The sequence below is a fragment of the Rhineura floridana genome, chromosome 2 (genome assembly GCF_030035675.1).
Source record: "Rhineura floridana isolate rRhiFlo1 chromosome 2, rRhiFlo1.hap2, whole genome shotgun sequence".
Classification (NCBI taxonomy): Eukaryota; Metazoa; Chordata; class Lepidosauria; order Squamata; family Rhineuridae; genus Rhineura; species Rhineura floridana.
Genome location: NC_084481.1, coordinates 46,671,794 through 46,690,619, shown reverse-complemented (window position 1 = coordinate 46,690,619; position 18,826 = coordinate 46,671,794). Strand labels below are relative to the sequence as shown.

Genomic DNA, 18,826 nt, shown 5'->3' with positions numbered 1-18,826 from the left:
CTCAGAGAAGGGCTTTCAATGTGGCTGCCTTTGTTCTATGGAATAGCATTCCTGTTGAGATACGACAGGTGCCCACTATCTGCACTTCCTGGAAATGATTGAAGACACCTTTGTTGTAATGGGTTTTCTCAGCTGGTTGAATGGGTGAACTAGCTTGTTTCTTTAAATGTATTTTTTTTTGGTATGTTAAACTGTTTTTATTGTACATTGCCTGGAGACGCTTGTGTAGAAGGTAATTAAAAAAAGTAAAAGTGTCCCCGCACTTCTAGTGCGAGTCGTTTCCGACTCTTAGGGTGACATTTTGCGACGTTTACTAGGCAGACCATATATATGGGATGGGATTGCCAGTTCCTTCCCCGGCCTTTCTTTACCCCCCAGCATATGCCGGGTAATTAATAACAATAATTAAAATGGTATCAAGAGCCACTAAGAGGTCACAGTGAATCAACAGTCACATTCCCCCGTCCCGCTCCTGACAGAAGTCATCAACTGTAGTAAGGCAGCTTCAGTGACACATCTGGGCCCAAAGCTGGATTGAAATGGGTCTAAATAATCTTCTTCCTCCAAGCACACCTGTAGTTGAAGCACTGGCACCCTGTTGATCACCTTATCCAAGAAGAAAGGATTATTCACCACTCTTCTGGGTCCAGGGAGGTCTTCAAAGGGAGGGGATATACTACCACCTCTTTAAGAACAAGAAGCACCTCCCCCACAAAAAAGTGATGCATTCAGTACTCCCTGGACCTACCCAGTCAGTCCCCTAAAGCTTGTTCTTATAAGCCATAAAGGGCAAGAGTCAAGAGGACATGTGTTAGGCTGACCTACTTCAAGCAGCTTGTCCACATTCTCAAGCCAGGCTGTTTGAAACTGATCCAAAATAACTTGATCACTCTGGACTAATCCTAACCATGGTGTATAATTCTGTCCAAGTGTGAGTGCTTTTATCTTCTAAGTATCTTGCAGATTGTCACAGCAGGCCTCTGGTGGCTCCAGAGGTTTCCCCCAGGCAGATGATATAAGATGATCCACCACTAAAAACTCTGCTAGATGGCTGCTAGAGGGTAGTGGAGAAGTGTGCTGTCTTTGGCACCAAAACCAATATGTGGTAGGCACACTAATGTGCTCTTATCTGTGTCTGGTCAGAGTCACATCAGGATTTGTACCATGTATGTTCCAGCAGTCATCCTTTCTGTTTCATTGCCCTCGGTTTCCCGGAAAGCAGAGTGTCCTGTACACTCGGCAGTATTGATGAGGGCACTTGGGTGCTATATTGTGTTTCCATCACAAAATCAGGGTGTCAGTGGGAGTGCCAGCCATACTATCCAGAATATCCTCTAGAATGTTCAGGAATCCATTGGATTCCCTGAGTCCAATGTCAGAGGGCAGATCATCTCAAAAGATTCCCAACCCCTTCAGGTGATGTCACCATTCTCAGCTCAAACATAATCGGGAAATGATCCAGACATGAAAATGGGCTTATCACAAGCATCCTTACCGATGGATCTGTGTAAGCTTGCTCTGTAAGAGAGACCAGCATGTCCAGCCACATGTGATGGTCCTGTGATGTACTGAAACAGCCCCATGGTTGTCATGGAGGCCATAAAGTCCTGAGCTAGCACACTGGAGACCACCACAGCATGAATGCTGAAGTTACTCAACGGCACAGTGGAAGGATTCGCATCCAGGACGACCACTGTTGGGTTGACCAGGGAGGCTGCCATGCAGCAGGATGGATGGTACATGATCAGCATCAACCAGTAACAGATCTTTACAACTGGTCACAGTGCAGATTGGCCCCCTGGAGAAGGTGATGAGATCTTAGTGAATGATAGGGTAGACAAAGCTAGGTTAATATTAGTACCCCCCAAAAAAATAAACCCCTGTGTCTGCTCAGATCTTCATAATGCATGCTAGATCTGGCCCATCATCCATGATCAAATGAGTAGTGTTTAACAATACTACCAGTGTTGGTTGACATGCTCCACCAAATTCTGATGGCTGGGCAGGAGGGGGGAAATTGGTGAGTAGATCAGCAGCGATAACCTTAATATATCCAGTGCTCCTTCTTTTAATCACATCCCTCCCACCACCATACCTCCCATCACCTCCCTGCTGCAGAACTGCCAGCAGACAAGATAATACTAAAGCCATGGGCAACACAACAAAGGCACTAATTATAAATAAAAAAGTGCAGGGTAGAGAGATAAAATAAGTAGGTAACAGCTAATTGCCAATTTGCACTGCATCTCAAAGTGTAATAGTGCAAGAAAGCCCTGGCTCAACAATCAACGTGTAAACATGACTCAAGTGATGTAAGCATGGGGAGAAATTATGTGCACGCACGCGCGCGCACACACACACACACACACAGAGCTATGTTCGCATTTGCTGTCGGTCTCCAGCCATCACGGCTGAACAAAAGTGCTGGTAACAGTTCCATTCTGATATGTGATTTGATTTTTGTTGGCTGTGACTTATTATGAAATTAACAAGTGAGAAGACTTTTTCTGGACCTGGGCTGCTTCTATATGATGGATTGCGAGCTATTCCCTTTCCTCCTGCGCCTGGCAAGGTTGCTGTGCCTTTAATGGTAATGTGAAGAGCTGAAACTTTCCCCAACTTGTAGACTCAAATATTGGATGGGAAGAGCATTTTATCAGCTGCTTGCCTATCATGGCGTTTTTAAAGGCACCTGGAATCCAAGACACACGAAGGTGAAGGTTACTTTCCCTAACCTAACTACTTGGGTTGGACATAGTTCATTTTAGATACTGCCCTTGTTTAACTAGTTTGAGTTCATCTGTGTTTTGCTTTTGCTGGGTGAGAGGGAGGAACATTAAATGGAGAGGACAAGAGACACCTGCAGTCACCCAGAAATGCCCTGATGCAATCTTGTTTGCATGTGTATTTATCTTATCATGGGGTATGGGGATATTGCCATTCTCTGCTAAGGCTTAAGTGCTTTTCTTATTGCGTATTTGACAAGCTGATGAGAAAGAAACTGACTTTTTTTTGTGACTCTTCCTCTCCCCTGCTCCCCATCGACCCACAGTTCTTTTTTTTTTTTCCGGGGAAGGGGCCATAGCTCAGTGGCAGAGCATCTGCTTTGTATGCAGCAGGTCCCAGGTTCAACCCCCAGCATCTCCAGAAAGGGCTGTGAGAGACCCCTGCCTGAAAACCTGGAGAGCTGCTGCCAGTCAGTGTAGACAGTACTGAGCTAGATGGACCAGTGGTCTGACTCTGTATAAGGCAGCTTCCTATGTTTGTATGTTTCCTTATCTCTGTTATCAGTACAGCCTCTGCTGAAGTTCTCTGTAATACACATTGGATGTTAACCCTTTTCTGTCTTTGAGCCCCTTGTTTGTCTGGCTCTCGAAATCCAAGAATTCCTATGTAGTTGTGAGCTGTTCTGTTTAAATTATAACCCAACAGCAGCAGATTTAGATTCCCAGGGGTTTTTTTTACATCTCTGAATCTTCACCTGGAAACACAAAGGTCTGTGGAGTAAAACCTCAAAAAGTGGACAATCAGCCTCTGTAATACTCCACAATTATTATTTATAATTTAGCTTGTTCTCTAATTCTCATCTTCTTTATCCTCTCTGTAGGTTTGATGGCAGGGGCCTGGCTGAGGCATAATGGGAAATCATGTTCTCCTGTTCTGTGAACCAGTTGCAGTGGGTGCTTCTGGTTATCTGACCACTTATATCTAATTGGCTTATTTTTCTCTATTTTTAACATCGTAGGTTTATAGCCAAGCCATGTGCCTTAGGCCTCAAAGTCCAGGCCAATGGACCACAAAAAGCTCAGCCTAATGCTATTCTTGAAAAAGTCTTCACTGCAATTACAAAGGTACAGTATATGCCTGAAATCCTTTTTCATTTTATTTACTTTGGGGGGAAATGATCGGTTCATCATCAAATATGGAATAAGTCAGGTTTGAATGAGCCCGTAGCAAAGTGCCCTTCCCAGCAGGCTCACTGTGTGGCAGCAGTGCTCTGATAAATGGTTGGGTCTGGGGTGGGGGGGGGCACCATTTAAATTTTCCACAATGCCCCGGAATGATGCTGTGCTGCGAGCACTGTAAGAAATTTAAATGATGGCTGCAAGATCCATTCACTCAACTCTAGTTGGAGGTCAAAGAATAGATTAATGATAGAGGGGCTCTTAGGGCAGGCAAGAGCAGTGAGTCCTGTTGGGGCCCTAGCAGCTGCCTGAGAGCGCTGTGTGCTGACATGGGTCCTGGAATCATTGCATATGACTTGATCACAACTTCAAAAATAAACAGTTCACTTTTGAATCTGACTTACAGTGACAGACGCAATGGCCTGGTTCACGCTTCACATTAAAATGTAATTTAAAACAATCTGGCTTAATGTGAAGATGTAGCATGCTTGTGCATGCTGCTGAGAAGTTCTTGCTCTCCCTTCTGGCTGCTGCACAGCTAGGAAAGTGCTTTTGGCTTGTTGTGTCCAAACCTGGACTCATGACTTGTTACCTCCAAACCATGGATGGTAACTAGCAGGGCTGTGGAGTCCGTACGTCAAACCTTCGACTCCGACTCCTCTCTTTTTCTACTCTCCGACTCCTTCATAAATGGCAAATGTATATTGATTTATATTAAAATATTAATATTAAAATATAGATTTTATTTTGAAGCCGGAGTCAGTACATTTCTACCGACTCCAACTCAAAATTGCTTCCGACTCCATGACTCCGACTCCACAGCCCTGGTAACTAGGGATGGGGGAGAGATTTGATTCTGTTTACATTTAAAGCCAAATCTATAAAGTTCACACTTTCCAAAACAATATAAGAACCAAAACACAGCCATCCTTCAAAATTTACACTTATCCCAATTTTGCGATGTAGTGCTCCAACCAACCAGTGTTTACAAAAATGTATATTAGGGGAAAGTGTGCATAAAAATGAACATAACAGTGAAAATAAAAGAGAAAAATGCATTATGCATTAGTCAAAACTGCATATAAAATGTACGTATTAGGAATTAGTACTACAATGCTGAGTTTTCATGAGGTTTTTTTTTTTAAAAAAAATACATTGCTGCAGAGATGTGGGGAACAGAATTTAAGACTGAAAAGATGGCTAACAGAATCAAAATTGACAGATCCTTCCATCCCTTATGGTAACCAAGTTTTGTTCCTGATTTACTGCACATGGATTTTTTGGGGAAACTATGAGCCCAGATTTGGGCACCATGGCAAGCCAGACTGTAACAGTTTCCTTGCAGCATGGCAGCAGCAGGAGTGGAGTGAGTGCTTTTGAGCAGTGTGCATGAGCGTGCTCCTTGCTCACATTGAAACCATTGCTTGTTTTTAACTATGGTTAAATGTGACGTGCAAAGTAGGGAGTTGACATTTTTATACAAGATATACTCTGAAGCTGCAGTACAGAGGGGAATAACATTTCAATGGGAGTGTGGTATTTACACATGACATTTCGCAGAAGGAACTTAAGTGGTTCCTGACAAATCTCTCCTGTCTATGCTAGACTTCATTCCATTCTTCCTGAAGGTCTGAGTCCCAGGGCCAGTTGTTTTTGTTGGGTGTATGTATCTCTGAAATGGGAACAATGAACTACATATGGCTCTAAAGTGTTAGCAGTGGCCTATTGTAGTGCAATTCCAGTACTAAGCTTAGGATGTGGGTTGCAAAATATATCAAAATTTGTAGGAGCATTACTGTGCAATTTTGGGGAAACAAGTTGCGTGTGTCACAACAATTTTGCATTGGAGTACATATTTATTGTGAGCAAGAAATCCTCATGTGTTGTAATGATGGTAGGAGCCAAAGTGTTCTATGGATGGGTGTGTGAAGGGGAACAGTTCCGGGGAATTCGACAACTAAAGCATCAGCTATTTAGTAAACAATTGTTTTTGAGAGCTACACAGTACAACTAGTTTGCAGACTTCATACTTTGGTGGCATCATTTCATAAAGCTTGCAACAGCACATATGATATAGTGTCTTGGTTCGTACATTGCAATAAGTCAGACTTTTAGCTCAGCGCTGTGTAGGAAAAAAAGGCTAGGGAGGACCTGTGAGTTCCTCTCCAGGAGACTGCTCATTCGTATACTCATTAGTGCAGTCATGGGCAGCCATGGTTTAGCTTACCATGACATGCGAACCAGGCCACTGTTAGAAGAGAAACGGAAAGTAAAACAGTGAATAAACAATTAACTAGCTAAAAATCGTCAAGGAAAATTGGTATCTTTGTAGGAAATGTCACAGAAGTGGAGAAAGTGAAAATGGATTTGAGTTATACTCTGTTGCAACTGAAGGAGGTAAGATGAGACTTCAGCCAGCACTATTTCTTCATGCAGCAGAGGAAGAAGGAAGAGTGATTAAAAAAAACTTTTCCAGCTTGACAATGTAGATCAAAGGAAAGGAAGCTTTTATAACAGTATATTTGAAGTATTGTACATCCATAAGAAATGTTACATGTGAAAAGCACACGTTCTTCACAAGCTCAAAGCAGAAAGTATGGGCTCATATGGGAGTGATTTTCAAAGCTGTTGGCACCAACACTTGAGTTTGGAGAGCTGTGTAAAATGGTTAAAGATTGCTTTATGATTCAGTTCAGACATAACACAAGTTGAGTATTCAAAGATGGCCTATGGCTAACTTTGGGCACACATGTTTCACTCTTCTCCTTCATGTGTAAGAGGTGGAGATTGAAAGTTTCTGTTTTCAAGTTTGAGCAAACTAGTGTTCTGTTTATGTCTGAATTTGGGGAAACAGTGTGGTTTACTCTAATGTTAGTTCAAACCAGGATTATCTCTTCTGCTGGCTGCATAAAATGCCCTTGCTGCATTCTTACTTTTCCAATCACCATAAAATATCTGATATTGATGTATAAAAATGTTTTGAAATGTAAATGAATGAAGTGCTTTTAGATCAGGGTGAAGAACCTTTTCTTGATCAAGGGCCATTGACGTATAGGAAAAAAATCAGTGAAGGACACAAACATGTATTAATTGCATGCTTTAAACTATTGTGTTTCAATATTTTTATTCATTGTATTGCCTAGGAAGAGAAGAGGAGCATTTCCGAGTCCAGGAAATAGGAAGGCTGCCTGTTAGGGTTGCACTCCTTTTGAAGCATCAGGTGCATAGTCTAGGGGGTGGTACTTGATCTCACCCTGTTACTGGGGGCATGAGTGGCATGGAGTGCCTGCTTCCAGCTATGGACAATTCACCATCTGTAGCTATGTGTGGATAGGGATAGTGCCCTAGTGTCCTCCCATTTAGACTACTGTAGTGTGTTCTATGTAGGGCTGCTCTGTTTTGAGATTGCAGGTAGTGCAAAATGCAGCTGCTACAGTTCTGAGGCCAGCTGTGAGAGAACTGCATGACTGTCACTTTCTTACCAAGCCCAGTTCAAGCTGACAGTATTGACATATGAAGGACCCGTTTACCTGAACCTTTTATCATACTGACCTGACTGGGGAGGCCCTTCTTGGAATACTACTACGTACAAAAACCCAGAGACTGGGACCTGATGGAGGGCTTTCAGCCATGGCACCTAATCATATAATACCCTCTACCTTGAGTTTGGCTGGAGCCAATACTGTCTATCTTTCAGCATCAGCTAAAAGCTTTGTTCTTTCACCAAGTTTTCTGAGGTGTGCTGAGTATTGTTGGAGACACTGGCCAGCACTTTTGGAGGACAAATGAAGTACAGTCTCTTACAGAAGTAAGATACTTTGTTTTAACCCTGTTTACAGTTGAGTACTGTATGCATAATGGTGACATAGCTGCCTTGGGTTACCTGACAAAGGGCAGGATATAAACTAATTATATTATAATAATGATAGTTCTGGGACGTTATCTCCTGAATTCCTTGTAACTTACGTTGGGATTCATTGACTAAAGAGGAACAATTCTATAACTATTCCCAGAGAGGGATGCAGGCAAAAACTCATACTTTCTCCTTCTATCGTTGAATATTTTCCAAGACTTCCAACTTTCTTTAAGACTGCAGTGCTATACTCACTTATCTGGTAAGTCCCATTAAACTCGTAGAACTTGCTTTTGAGCAGATGTATCCAGGGGTGCGCTGTTAATGGAGCAGGTGATGCCAGTTACTGGGTTTTGTGGAAGCAGGTTGCTGCCCATCAGCTCAGCAGTTAAGAATGCTTGGGAATGTCAGAGGGCTAGATGAGACCAAGCAGGGGGCTGCATCCAGCCCATGAGTCAAATGTTCCCTACCCCGATTTAGTTGCTTAGAGAGCTCTGCCCCCAGACTTTCTGTGCAGAGGATCAAAATGAAATGGTTGCATATGCCCTCCTATGTAGTTCTGTAATAATTTAAAAAATAAAATACTATAAATAAGTATCGCATGCCTTTTCTTTGAAGTGGTGAAACTCATTAGAGAAAGCACACGTCAGTGTGTACCAGTTATTTTCAAGAGCCAAGTAAATGTTAGATAACGGTCACAGAAGCCTGAAACCCCTTATGCATATGAAGCTCTAGCATTGTTGGGTATGCCTTAGTCATCCATTTTGGAATTCTAATTTGAATTCACTGGGAGTGGGGGTGTGTGAGGAGAATTAGCTGGAATGTACCCCAGGTGCATTGCTTTTAGTGACCTTTGCTTTTGTAGAGGTAACTCTTACTCTTCAAGGAGCCCTAGAACCTTTGCATGCTTTGTTTCAATAATGAAAAATGCTGTGTTTTTCCCCCTTGATGGATCTGTGTTTTGCGTCTTCTGAGATGAAACCCATGTGACCCTTTGTCTTGGATTGTTTGTACTGGGGTTAGCCCCATATCATTCTATATAGAGCATAGCTGTCCTTGTAAAAGCCTCTGTTCTCTTCAGAGACTCCTGATCAGATAGGAAGATTGCAGGGTTGGTATCATAGTATTTAACATCTGATAAAAGGCTCAGCAAGATGCATATGCTGTGTGTTAAGTCTCAAAACTACAAGGGAAGGGGTGTTTGCACCCGTTTTTTATTGCTCTGTATTTCCATTTAAAGTAAGCCTATAATCGTTCACACCTTATGTATGCAAGCTATATTCCATATGCAGATCTTATTCTGATTCAGTTCTTAATTCAATTGCACTTCACTATCCACCCGCCCACCAGAACTCAGTTAAACCTTTCCACTGCCCACCTGAACTTCTGCCTTAGAAAAATAGTGTGAGCATATTTAAGATTGCAACCTGGATTGCCAAGGAAATGTTTGTTTTGTGGTGTCAGACAGGTGGCTCTTCCACCTGCCTCCCCCTCCCCCACCCACCATTCTAAAGATGTGCAGTATTTCTGAACATATGGTTCAGCCCTTAAGAGAATTCTTTATATGCAGCGGTTGAACATTTATAAAGAGCTTTCAAAACTTGCAAACTGTTTGCAAGAGCTGCCCTTTTATAATAGCCCTCTTAGCTTGTAATGTGTCACAATTTTTAATAGGATTTATATCTGAGTAATATGCCTAGGTTTGGTGCATTATTTTAAAAATGGGCTGATTTAACTAATTTTTATTTTATTTTGTAATATTTATACCCTGCCTACCAACTGAAGGTTTTAAGGCTTCTGAATATTCAACTTGTGTAAAGCCATTTTGAATACATGAGCAAAGCAAGAATTTTAACCAGTGTTCTCACTACAGGGTTCAGATACAGGCATACCCCGCTTTAACATACGCAATGAGACCGGAGCTTGTATGTAAAGTGAAAATGTACTTAAAGTGAAGCAATTATCTATGCATGTACTGCACTGCAATTGCCAGTAGATGGCAGCGGCGTCATGCCATTAATAATTGCGTACGTTAAGCAGGGTCTGGTGGCGTATGGAGCATGTACATTATAGCGAGGTGACGTTAAGTGAAGCGACGTTAAGCGGGGTATGCCTGTACATATATTTAGCTTGATGATGATAATTTATTAAATTTATATGGCAACTGATTAATAAAATTATTTAGGCAGCTTACAGAACAAAAACAAACATCATACAATATGTAATAATACAAAATACAATAATTAAAACAACAAAGATCAATAAAAATAACTTTTTGTAGCAGAGGCGGAATAAGTAATTTGCAGCTTAGCTTGAAACCACACAAACGTTATTTCTGGCTGTTTAATTTAAACCAAATTAAAATAGCAAAAGCCTATGATTTGCTTTAAGACAATTTTATACAGCCTGGGTAAACTTTTTTTAAAAAAATCTTCACCCAGCGTTGGAAAGATCATGAAGAGTGCTCCAGACAAGCCACTTTAAAGAGGCTATTCCACAATTGGAGGGCCACCATTGAGAAGGCCCTGTCCTTTGTAGTCACCCACCTCACTTCAGTGGGCAGTGGCACATGCAGCAGACTTTCAAAGAGGCTTTTAAGGTTTGGTTAGGTATAGACAGGAGAAGGTGATTTTTCAGCTAACCTAGTTCCAGGCTGTCCAAAAAACTTCTATATCATCAAGGTGGGTTTCTTTTTGTCTTCCTGCTGAGCAGTGACATGCATGAGAGCTTTCTTTGCTGTGTAATACCTACATCTGGTAGCACAAGACAGTGGAGAATCTGATGGGCTTCTGCTGCTGTTAAAAAACAGGCATTTGGGATGACCCACTGAGGCTACATCCTGCTTTCACTATTTTTAGCCTGTTTTACTTTAAAAAAAACTTAGTTTTAAACATGGTTTTATCTGCTGTATATATTTGTAATAGTTTATTTTATGACATTCTGGAAAGTACCCTGGGATCACTATATATGTGGTGAAAGGCAATATATAAACCTAGTTAATAAAATAGAGCTTTATGGGCTAAAACAACCTTCCCCTTATCTGGTGCCCTCCAGATATTTTGGAGCCAAATTCCCATTGATTCCAGTTATCATGGCAGTGCCAGCTGGAGCTGATGTGAGTTGGCATCCAAACTCTTTGTAGGACACCAGGTTGCGTTAGGCTGGGCTAGAACCAGGCCTTTCAATTGGGTCTGAAACAAACTGGGAGCCAGCACAGCTGATGAAGTACTGGGATAATATGAACAAAATTGGAAGCCCCAGTTAATAGTCTTATGGTACTATTTTGAACCAGCTGCAGTTTCTGTCATTTTTAAGGTAGTCCCACATACAGCACATTGCAACACTCTTAAGTGGGAGGTTACTAGAAGATGATCAACTGTAGTCAAGCTGTCTGCATGCGGGTATGGCAGCTGGTATATCAGCTGAAGCGGATAAAAGGCACTTTAAGTCACACAGGCTGCTTTGAGCCCATAATAAAAATGTTGAATCGAAAAGCATCCCAGAGGCTGAGAACCTATCTACTCCATTTGAAGGGAGTGCAACCCCTCCCTGAGCAGGTTGAACACCATTCACCTGGTTGGATGGACCACCCACTAATAGTACTTTAATGTTATCAAGATTGAGTCTCTGTTTGTTCGCCCTCATCCAGTCTGTTAGAGTGCCCAGACCCTGATTCAACACATGCATAATTTGCACACTGGTGACTCCTCAAATCCCAATCTATGAATATATCTCCCAGCAATTTCATATAGATGTTAACAAGTTTGTGGAAAAGAATAGACCACTTCAGGACCCTAAAGCACAGCAGTCAAGCATTAATCTCCCAGCACCACCTTCTGATTGGCCCTTGAAGAAAATACCAGTTTCTGGAAACCACAGGAGGGGAGAGTGCTCTTGCACTCAGGTCCTGCATGTGAGCTTCTCATGGGCAACTGGTTGGCCACTTTGAGAACAGGGTGCTGGATTAAATGGGCCATTGGCCTGATCCAGCAGGTTCTTTGTATCTTCTTTGGCTCTTCTTAAGTAAGAGTGGATCCATGGCCAAGCAGTGCCTCTCGCATTTAACTTTGTTAAATTCAGATTACTAGCTTATTTAGAAAATTACTATGGTTACTGGCATTGAAAGCCACTAAGAGTTCCAGGTGAATCAACAGGGTCACACTCCCCCATTTCTCATTAACCTATAAGGTGACCGAAGTAGTTTCTGTCCCAAAAGCAGGCCTGAAACCTGATATATAATGGAGCCAGCAGGTCAGTTTCATCCAAGAGGGATTGCAGGAGTGGTGGCCAGCCAACTCCAAGCATCTTGCTCAGGAGTGGAATGTTGGCCACCAGTTTATTGTTATTAACTGATCTGTTGCTGTCCTGTGTCTTCTGAAATGTCAGCATAGGAGTGACTTCTTGACTCTGTTTCTTTGGTAGCATCCAGATGAGAAGAGACTTGAAGGGCTTTCAAAGCAGCTGGACTGGGATGTTCGCAGTATTCAGCGTTGGTTTCGACAGAGACGCAATCAGGAAAAGCCGAGCATTCTTAGAAAGTTCTGCGAGAGCCTGTAAGTAATTGTTCCCTCCTCCTTTCTTTGCCCCCCCCTTGAGTGTGTGTATCCTAGTATCTGTAGATTGTCCAATTTTTTTTTTTTTACCAAAAGTCAAGGAGAGACTCTTCCCTTGCTTCTCAAATTGAGCACAGTACAGTATCGCATAATAACTGCAGTGTCATCTGGCTGCTAACCATTGAGTAGATCTCACTGATGGTATGATTCCACAGTGGCTCCTATTAATAAATTGGGAAACTAATCAAATCCAGCTCTGGAAATAAAAATATACAAATAAATTATATCCATATATACACAGATTCTTTCTCTGTCTGAAATAACTAAACCAACCTATGTGTCTTCTTGGAGTCTATTTCTAGAAAGCTCATTAGAAAAATCTCAGGATCCTTTCTTGCTTAGATTTGTTAGCTGAATTCCTGTTTTCCCAAAATTTGAATTGAATTTTCCATGCTAGCACAGTCTGTGGGGAGTGCATGTTAGGGCTTAATCTTGGTAAAATGAGCATTTCAAACAAAATATTCTTAAAATATTAGAGCTAAGTAAAGCTGCCATGCATTCAGAGAGCACAGGATTGGGGGCTAAGACTCCATTGCTAATAGAAAGGCAGCTGGGTCAGCAGCCATTGTTACTAGTTAATCAGGGTGCTCTTCGACTACTTTGGCAGCACCAGTCAAAGCAGGGAGAGGAAGAAGGCCAGATCAGGCCTCCTCCAACTGGACTTCCCCTTCCTCCTCCCCCCACCCACCCCCCAGAACAAGATAGCATCAGATGCTCTGTGGGGAGGATCCTAATATGTTTTTAATATACAGGCATACCCCACTTTAACATACACAATGGGACCGGAGCGTGTATGTAAAGTGAAAATGTACTTAAAGTGAAGCAATTACCTATGCATGTACTGCACTGCAATCGCCACTAGATGGCAGCGGCGTCATGCCATTAAGTGTCCATAATGGCGAAGCACGCGTACATTAAGCAGGGCATGGTGGTGTATGGAGCATGTACGTTATAGTGAGGCGACGTTAAGTGAAGCGACGTTAAGCGGGGTATGCCTGTATTCATATGTGTTTTTAAAATACACAACTAATGTTAACTTGCAAGCTGCTTTGGAAGGATTTATATCCTAAAAGATATAGACAGCTGTCATAAATATTGTAGGTAGGGCAGTGGTGGTGTTAGGGGATGCAAGCTTAATTCTGTGAGTTAAATTTCTGAAAGAGGAAATGGTATACTTCTCATTAATATTCCTATCTTTTCTTTGAAGTGAAAGCTATTGGTTTTCATGCAGTAAACTTTCAAGTGATGTTGTAAAAATTCCAGTTTATTATTCAGTTACGTTTTGTATGTGACAAGGGCCATGTCTTCAGGTACCCACAGAACTCCAGAAATGGGGCTGGAGGGAGCTACTTCCCTGAGGTGGGAGTGCCCATGTGTCCATCGCCCTCCCCCAAGCGTTACGTATAGCTTACCATGGAGCACATTTTAAGGACAGTTGGAGCTGTGTCCAAAGCAAGAAAGAAAAGGAAGTGGGATTCTTAGGATGGAGCTGGTTATGTCCGTCTGAAAAGACGTGGGGGATAACCCACCTCACTTTGGAATTGCTCCAACTCCAAGCTGTTTTAAATGTGGAACAAAACATAGTTTAGTCAAACCCCAGAACTGTAGTAGGATGAATTTATTTTTTTAAATATATTATGAAAACATTATGTATAAGAATGTTATCCCTTCAAATATAAAAACAGATAATATGCAGTTCTTCATATTTATTTATTTCTTATTTGATTTATATCCCACCCTTCCTCCCAGCAGGATCCCAGGGCGGCAAACAGAAACACTAAAAACACTTTAAAACATCATAAAAACAGACCTTAAAATACATTAAAACAAAACAATGTTAAAAACATTTAAAAAAGCTTTCAAAACATCTTTTAAAAAAGGGTTAAAACATATTATTAAAGAAAACATATTAAAAGCAATTCTAACACAGACGCAGACTGGGATAGGTCTCAACTTAAAAGGCTTGTTGAAAGAGGAAAGTCTTCAAAAGGCACAGAAAAGATAGCAGAGATGGTGATTAATGTATCTAACATGTTTGAGATAATAAACATGCTATTAATAGAGCATAGATATTTCAGTAAATAAATACACAAATCTAGCACACATTATTGCTACTCCTACCCAAGCATATCACTACAACGTGTTTAGAAATATTATTAAACTTATTTCATGTTAATAGTACCTGATCTGTAGTCCCAATTTTCTGCTGGTTCTATTTCATTATGCGTCCCCCAGTAAGGAATATGGATTTGTAGAGTCTTGAACCACATTATTTCAGTAGAGAGTAAACAAAATCCCTATCTTGTTACATATATTTTCTTGTTGCTTGCCCTTCCCACTCTAACCACAGCTAGTATAGCACAGTGGGGAAGAGAGCCTGGCTGGGAGTCCAGAGTCTGTGAGTTCAAATCCCCGCTCATGTCTCCTGGGTGTCAAGGGCCAGCTAAAGATCACCCCCACAGTGAGTGTCTCAGGGTGACGTGCCCTGCCACCTGTGCAGCCATGGGCAAGCTTCATAGTCCCAAGGAGCCCAATTGCCCCCCAGCTGGCAGTTGCGGATAAGGAAGGGGCTGGCTTGTGCAGCTGTGGCAAGCTGAGCAGGCCCTAGCCAGCTGGGGAGGACTAGCCTCAGAGGAAGGCAATGGTAAACCCCCTCTGAATACCGCTTACCATGAAAACCCTATTCATAGGGTAGCCATAAGTCGCGATCGACTTGAAGGCAGTCTATTTCCATTCCCCCCCATCTAACCACATTTGTCAGTTTTATCATACATGCCCTACATATCCCATTTTTTAGCTAAACATGAACATTTTAACTAACCAGAAGGTGGAGTAATGTTTTCCAGGTCTAACATATTGACATTCTGGCTGCCATTAATCAATGAAGCATCAATTTAATATGATCTTCTGTTATGATTTTTAATGAGAGAGTAGAAAAAAGGGACTAACAATGCCAGACAAATCAGAGACAGGATACTGTTGTGGCCTAAGTCGCTCATTGCAAATGCTAATGTGGGGGATAGGGTTCAGCACTGAGGTGGCATTCCTGTACACACATACCTGGGAGTAAATCTCACAGAGCTCAGTGGGACTTTCTTCTGAGCACACCTGGATTGCACTGCAAAAGTGTCTCATTCAGAAGACAAAATGGTTCCTGAATTCTGATTTAGCATTCAGCCCTAGTTTATCTGAAAAACAAACATAGGTGGATTTGCCATAAGGTCTCTAAAAACTGGACACAAAATCAATTTTCATTGTTCTGTAATGTCCCAGCTGCAATTATTCAAGGTGCTGAGATTCAGAACTTTTGCTTATAAATATCTTCCATTTTGAGAGTAAGGGAGCTTATTTTGAACTCCACAGCGCTCCCCAGTCTGTGTGCAAAGCTCACCTGTTATCAAGGGATAACATAAGGAGATGAGTGTCAGGGCCATGTGTGTTGAGACTCCCTTGCCAGAGTGTTGTGAAAATAATATATTCATTGCTATTCATTATTCATATCCTGCCCTTGACCATTAATCTTGGGGCAGATTACAGCAATTCAGGGTTACATAAGAAAGCCCCTAAAACCAGATTATGTGAGACAAGTCCATAAAAGTTTTCACAATTCTCTTATACCTAATTTAAAATTAACTCCCATATCGTAAATGGGAAGGGACTGAGGTGCTGAGATGGTAATTCAACTAAGGCTACTGAGTGAGTTCCTGGACAGATGAGATTCAGAGTTGGAATTTAGCCACAATGCTACATGGAGTAATATATGTACCATTGTTCAAATAAATAAGATGAGGGTTATGAAGAGTCTCAAGAAGTGTTCAGTATGTGATTATAAAACCAATCTTCATAAAAAGTGCAGGAGCATAACATGCTACTTGAGCCAAGGACTTGCATTTCAGATTTTTCTGAGGTTATTGAAGGTGCCCTTAAGTTGCTGTGATTTTGGCCTTGTCAGGAAAAGCTGCCTCTTCAGATGAACATGGTTTCTAATTCAGGGCTTTTGTAATATTCATGTCTTCTGTTGTTGCTTCCTGCTTGGTGACCTGTAAGACAACAAAAAAGTGCATTATGGCATTTAATATTTTTATAAACTTTGATCTGTGAGTAGCAGAATAGGAAGAAATCAACCATATAATTTTGACAAGTCATTGGAAGCTTTGAGCCAAAACTTTTTGCCATGTGTTTAGGAACTAACTTGTCTTTTGTAAACACAAATTGCTAAATTACATGTTACATACCCTTCTTTGTTACATGCTTTTTTAAAACTCTGATGGAAGGAGGTCATTTGCAGTGAGGGGAGATGGTATTTCACTTTTCCTCTGCTAGCTTCTTTTCCACTATAACTTCCCCTTTTGTGAGGTAAGTTTGTGTTTGGAAGTCCTTGGATGAAGTGAGGAGAGTGTCTTGCAGAACGGTGAGAGCTTCAGCGATACAGTGGCATTTTGTGGCAAGATTAGACACTACTTCCCAGGTATTTGTCCTCTGCAAAATCCTCCCCTCTTGAGTCCTGTAGCTGCTTTGCCTAGAAGTAGCCATTGGGGCTTAATTGCATGTGTTTGCATGTAATGTATAACTTGGCAAAAAAAGGTTTAGTGAGGAAATGCCATTTGGGTTCATCTTGTGGTAGAATAAGGTAGACGCCCAGTTCGGATGATCATAAATCTTGGTAAACAAGTCTTTCCCCCCACTTATACATCCCCTTCATGCAAACCATGATTAACAAGGATGTCTAACTGTAGCTTCTTCTTTCACCCAGACTGGGGAACTATAGTTACCAGCTTCAAAACAAGCCAGGATATTAAATCACAGTTTGAAGTTGGTTGAATATTTTGTTGTCTTCTGAAGCTGATAGCTATAATTGCTAGTTTGGATGTAACTGGAAACTAGACTTCTTGATTGATTGCTGTAAAGGGAGAAGTGGAGGGACTGCATATGCAGAGGAAAGGCTTTCACATATGATTGACTGACTGCAGCTAGAGTTTTACATTGAAGGTTCTCAAAATACTCTGACCCTACTAAACTTTTTTTTGTGCTCTTCATCTTCTAATGAAAGTAGAACTCCAGATAAATATGTATTTTCTCAAAGCGAATGATAGGTGTTGCCTCTCCAACTTTTTTGAGTGGGGTTTATCTGCATTTTATACCAACAGAACAGAGAGATTCTTTTACAGTGTTATTAAAATGTATGGAACTCAGAGTATCTAACACAAAATACCTATTTATCCATGAATGCTACTTTATTTGTGGATTTGTCATCTGACCTGGATCCTTATATATTTAAATGTTTTGGACTTGTTTCTCAGGGGGACCACCTTTGCAGTATTTATATATAAGGCTTTTAAATGTGTTTAATCACCTTTATAGCAGTTCCCACTGTGCAAAATGCTTGTACAACTCCTCTGCCTTCTGCTGTTGCATGTGGTGGCCTACTTCCTGATGCGTAGTTTTTTAGGATTGGATGCATTTATCCAGTTTTCAGGGTTGCCTGTTTCTGGATTCAGTTCAAAAGTTCTGTCTGGGGTCTGTAAATATTTATTTTACCTGGGGGCACGAGAACTGTTGTCTATATGAACCTCCTTTCTTGTAAGTAGAAAAGCTATGCCAACCATCCTGAAATGGTTAGAGGCATGTAACTGGGCTTCTTAAAATGGTGACCCCATCACAGTAGAACTTAATGTTCAGAAAGACCTGCATTAGCGTCATATGTGCAAAGCTTTTTTTTTTAAGGAGCACCTATGATGGAGTAGAAAAAGAGAAAGACCAAACAAGAGATGGATTGATTCCATAAAGGAAACCACAGGCCTGAACTTACAAGATCTGAACAGGGTGGTTTACAACAGATGCTACTGGATCTCACTTATTCATAGGGTCACCATAAGTCGTAATTGACTTGAAGGCACATAACACACACAACACACACACACAGTGAGAATCTACTCATCATGGTGTGCCGTTTTCTGTGTTATGGCTTTTAAAAAATGTATTTCGTATATTTATAAATAATATTTACCTTGCTACATGTATCACATTTTATGATACACATCTTTTGTGAAAAGGTTTAGCCAATATGGTAAAAGTGGCCTACAAATTAGTCACTCCTGTTGCATTCATCACTGCAGTAACCTTGAGGGTGGTTTGAAAAGACTTCGATCTTTGTGGCTAAGCAGAGATTTGTACCTTGGTTCAATCTACAGTTTTTCTGTTAAGTGTTGTAGCCCAACACAGTATATGTACATGATTTGGAGGTAAAATTGCTGGGGATAGCTATGCTGTGTGCGAGTAGATTGCCGTGTAGGCCTTCAAGAGGAAAAAATCTGTGGAAAAGGCAGATTTCATGTTGCTGGGTGTGGGTGGCTATTACTTCTTTTTGCAGGAGGTATTACAAGCAGGGCCAGCCTTAGGCGTGGGCGAGTTGGGTGGTTGCACATAGCTCCCTCCTCCAGTGCCAGATGTCAAAG

General features: G+C 41.4%; 1 protein-coding gene across 1 annotated transcript in view; it reads left to right on the top strand.

Moving 5' to 3' along the window:
* CERS6 (ceramide synthase 6) overlaps positions 1-18,826 on the top strand; it is a 169,293-nt gene that overhangs the window by 60,229 nt on the left and 90,238 nt on the right. The window contains exons 2-3 of the mRNA XM_061608578.1: positions 3,746-3,851; positions 12,181-12,311. Of these exons, the coding sequence (XP_061464562.1) occupies positions 3,746-3,851; positions 12,181-12,311 (237 nt within the window). The remainder of the gene's footprint in view (positions 1-3,745; positions 3,852-12,180; positions 12,312-18,826) is intronic.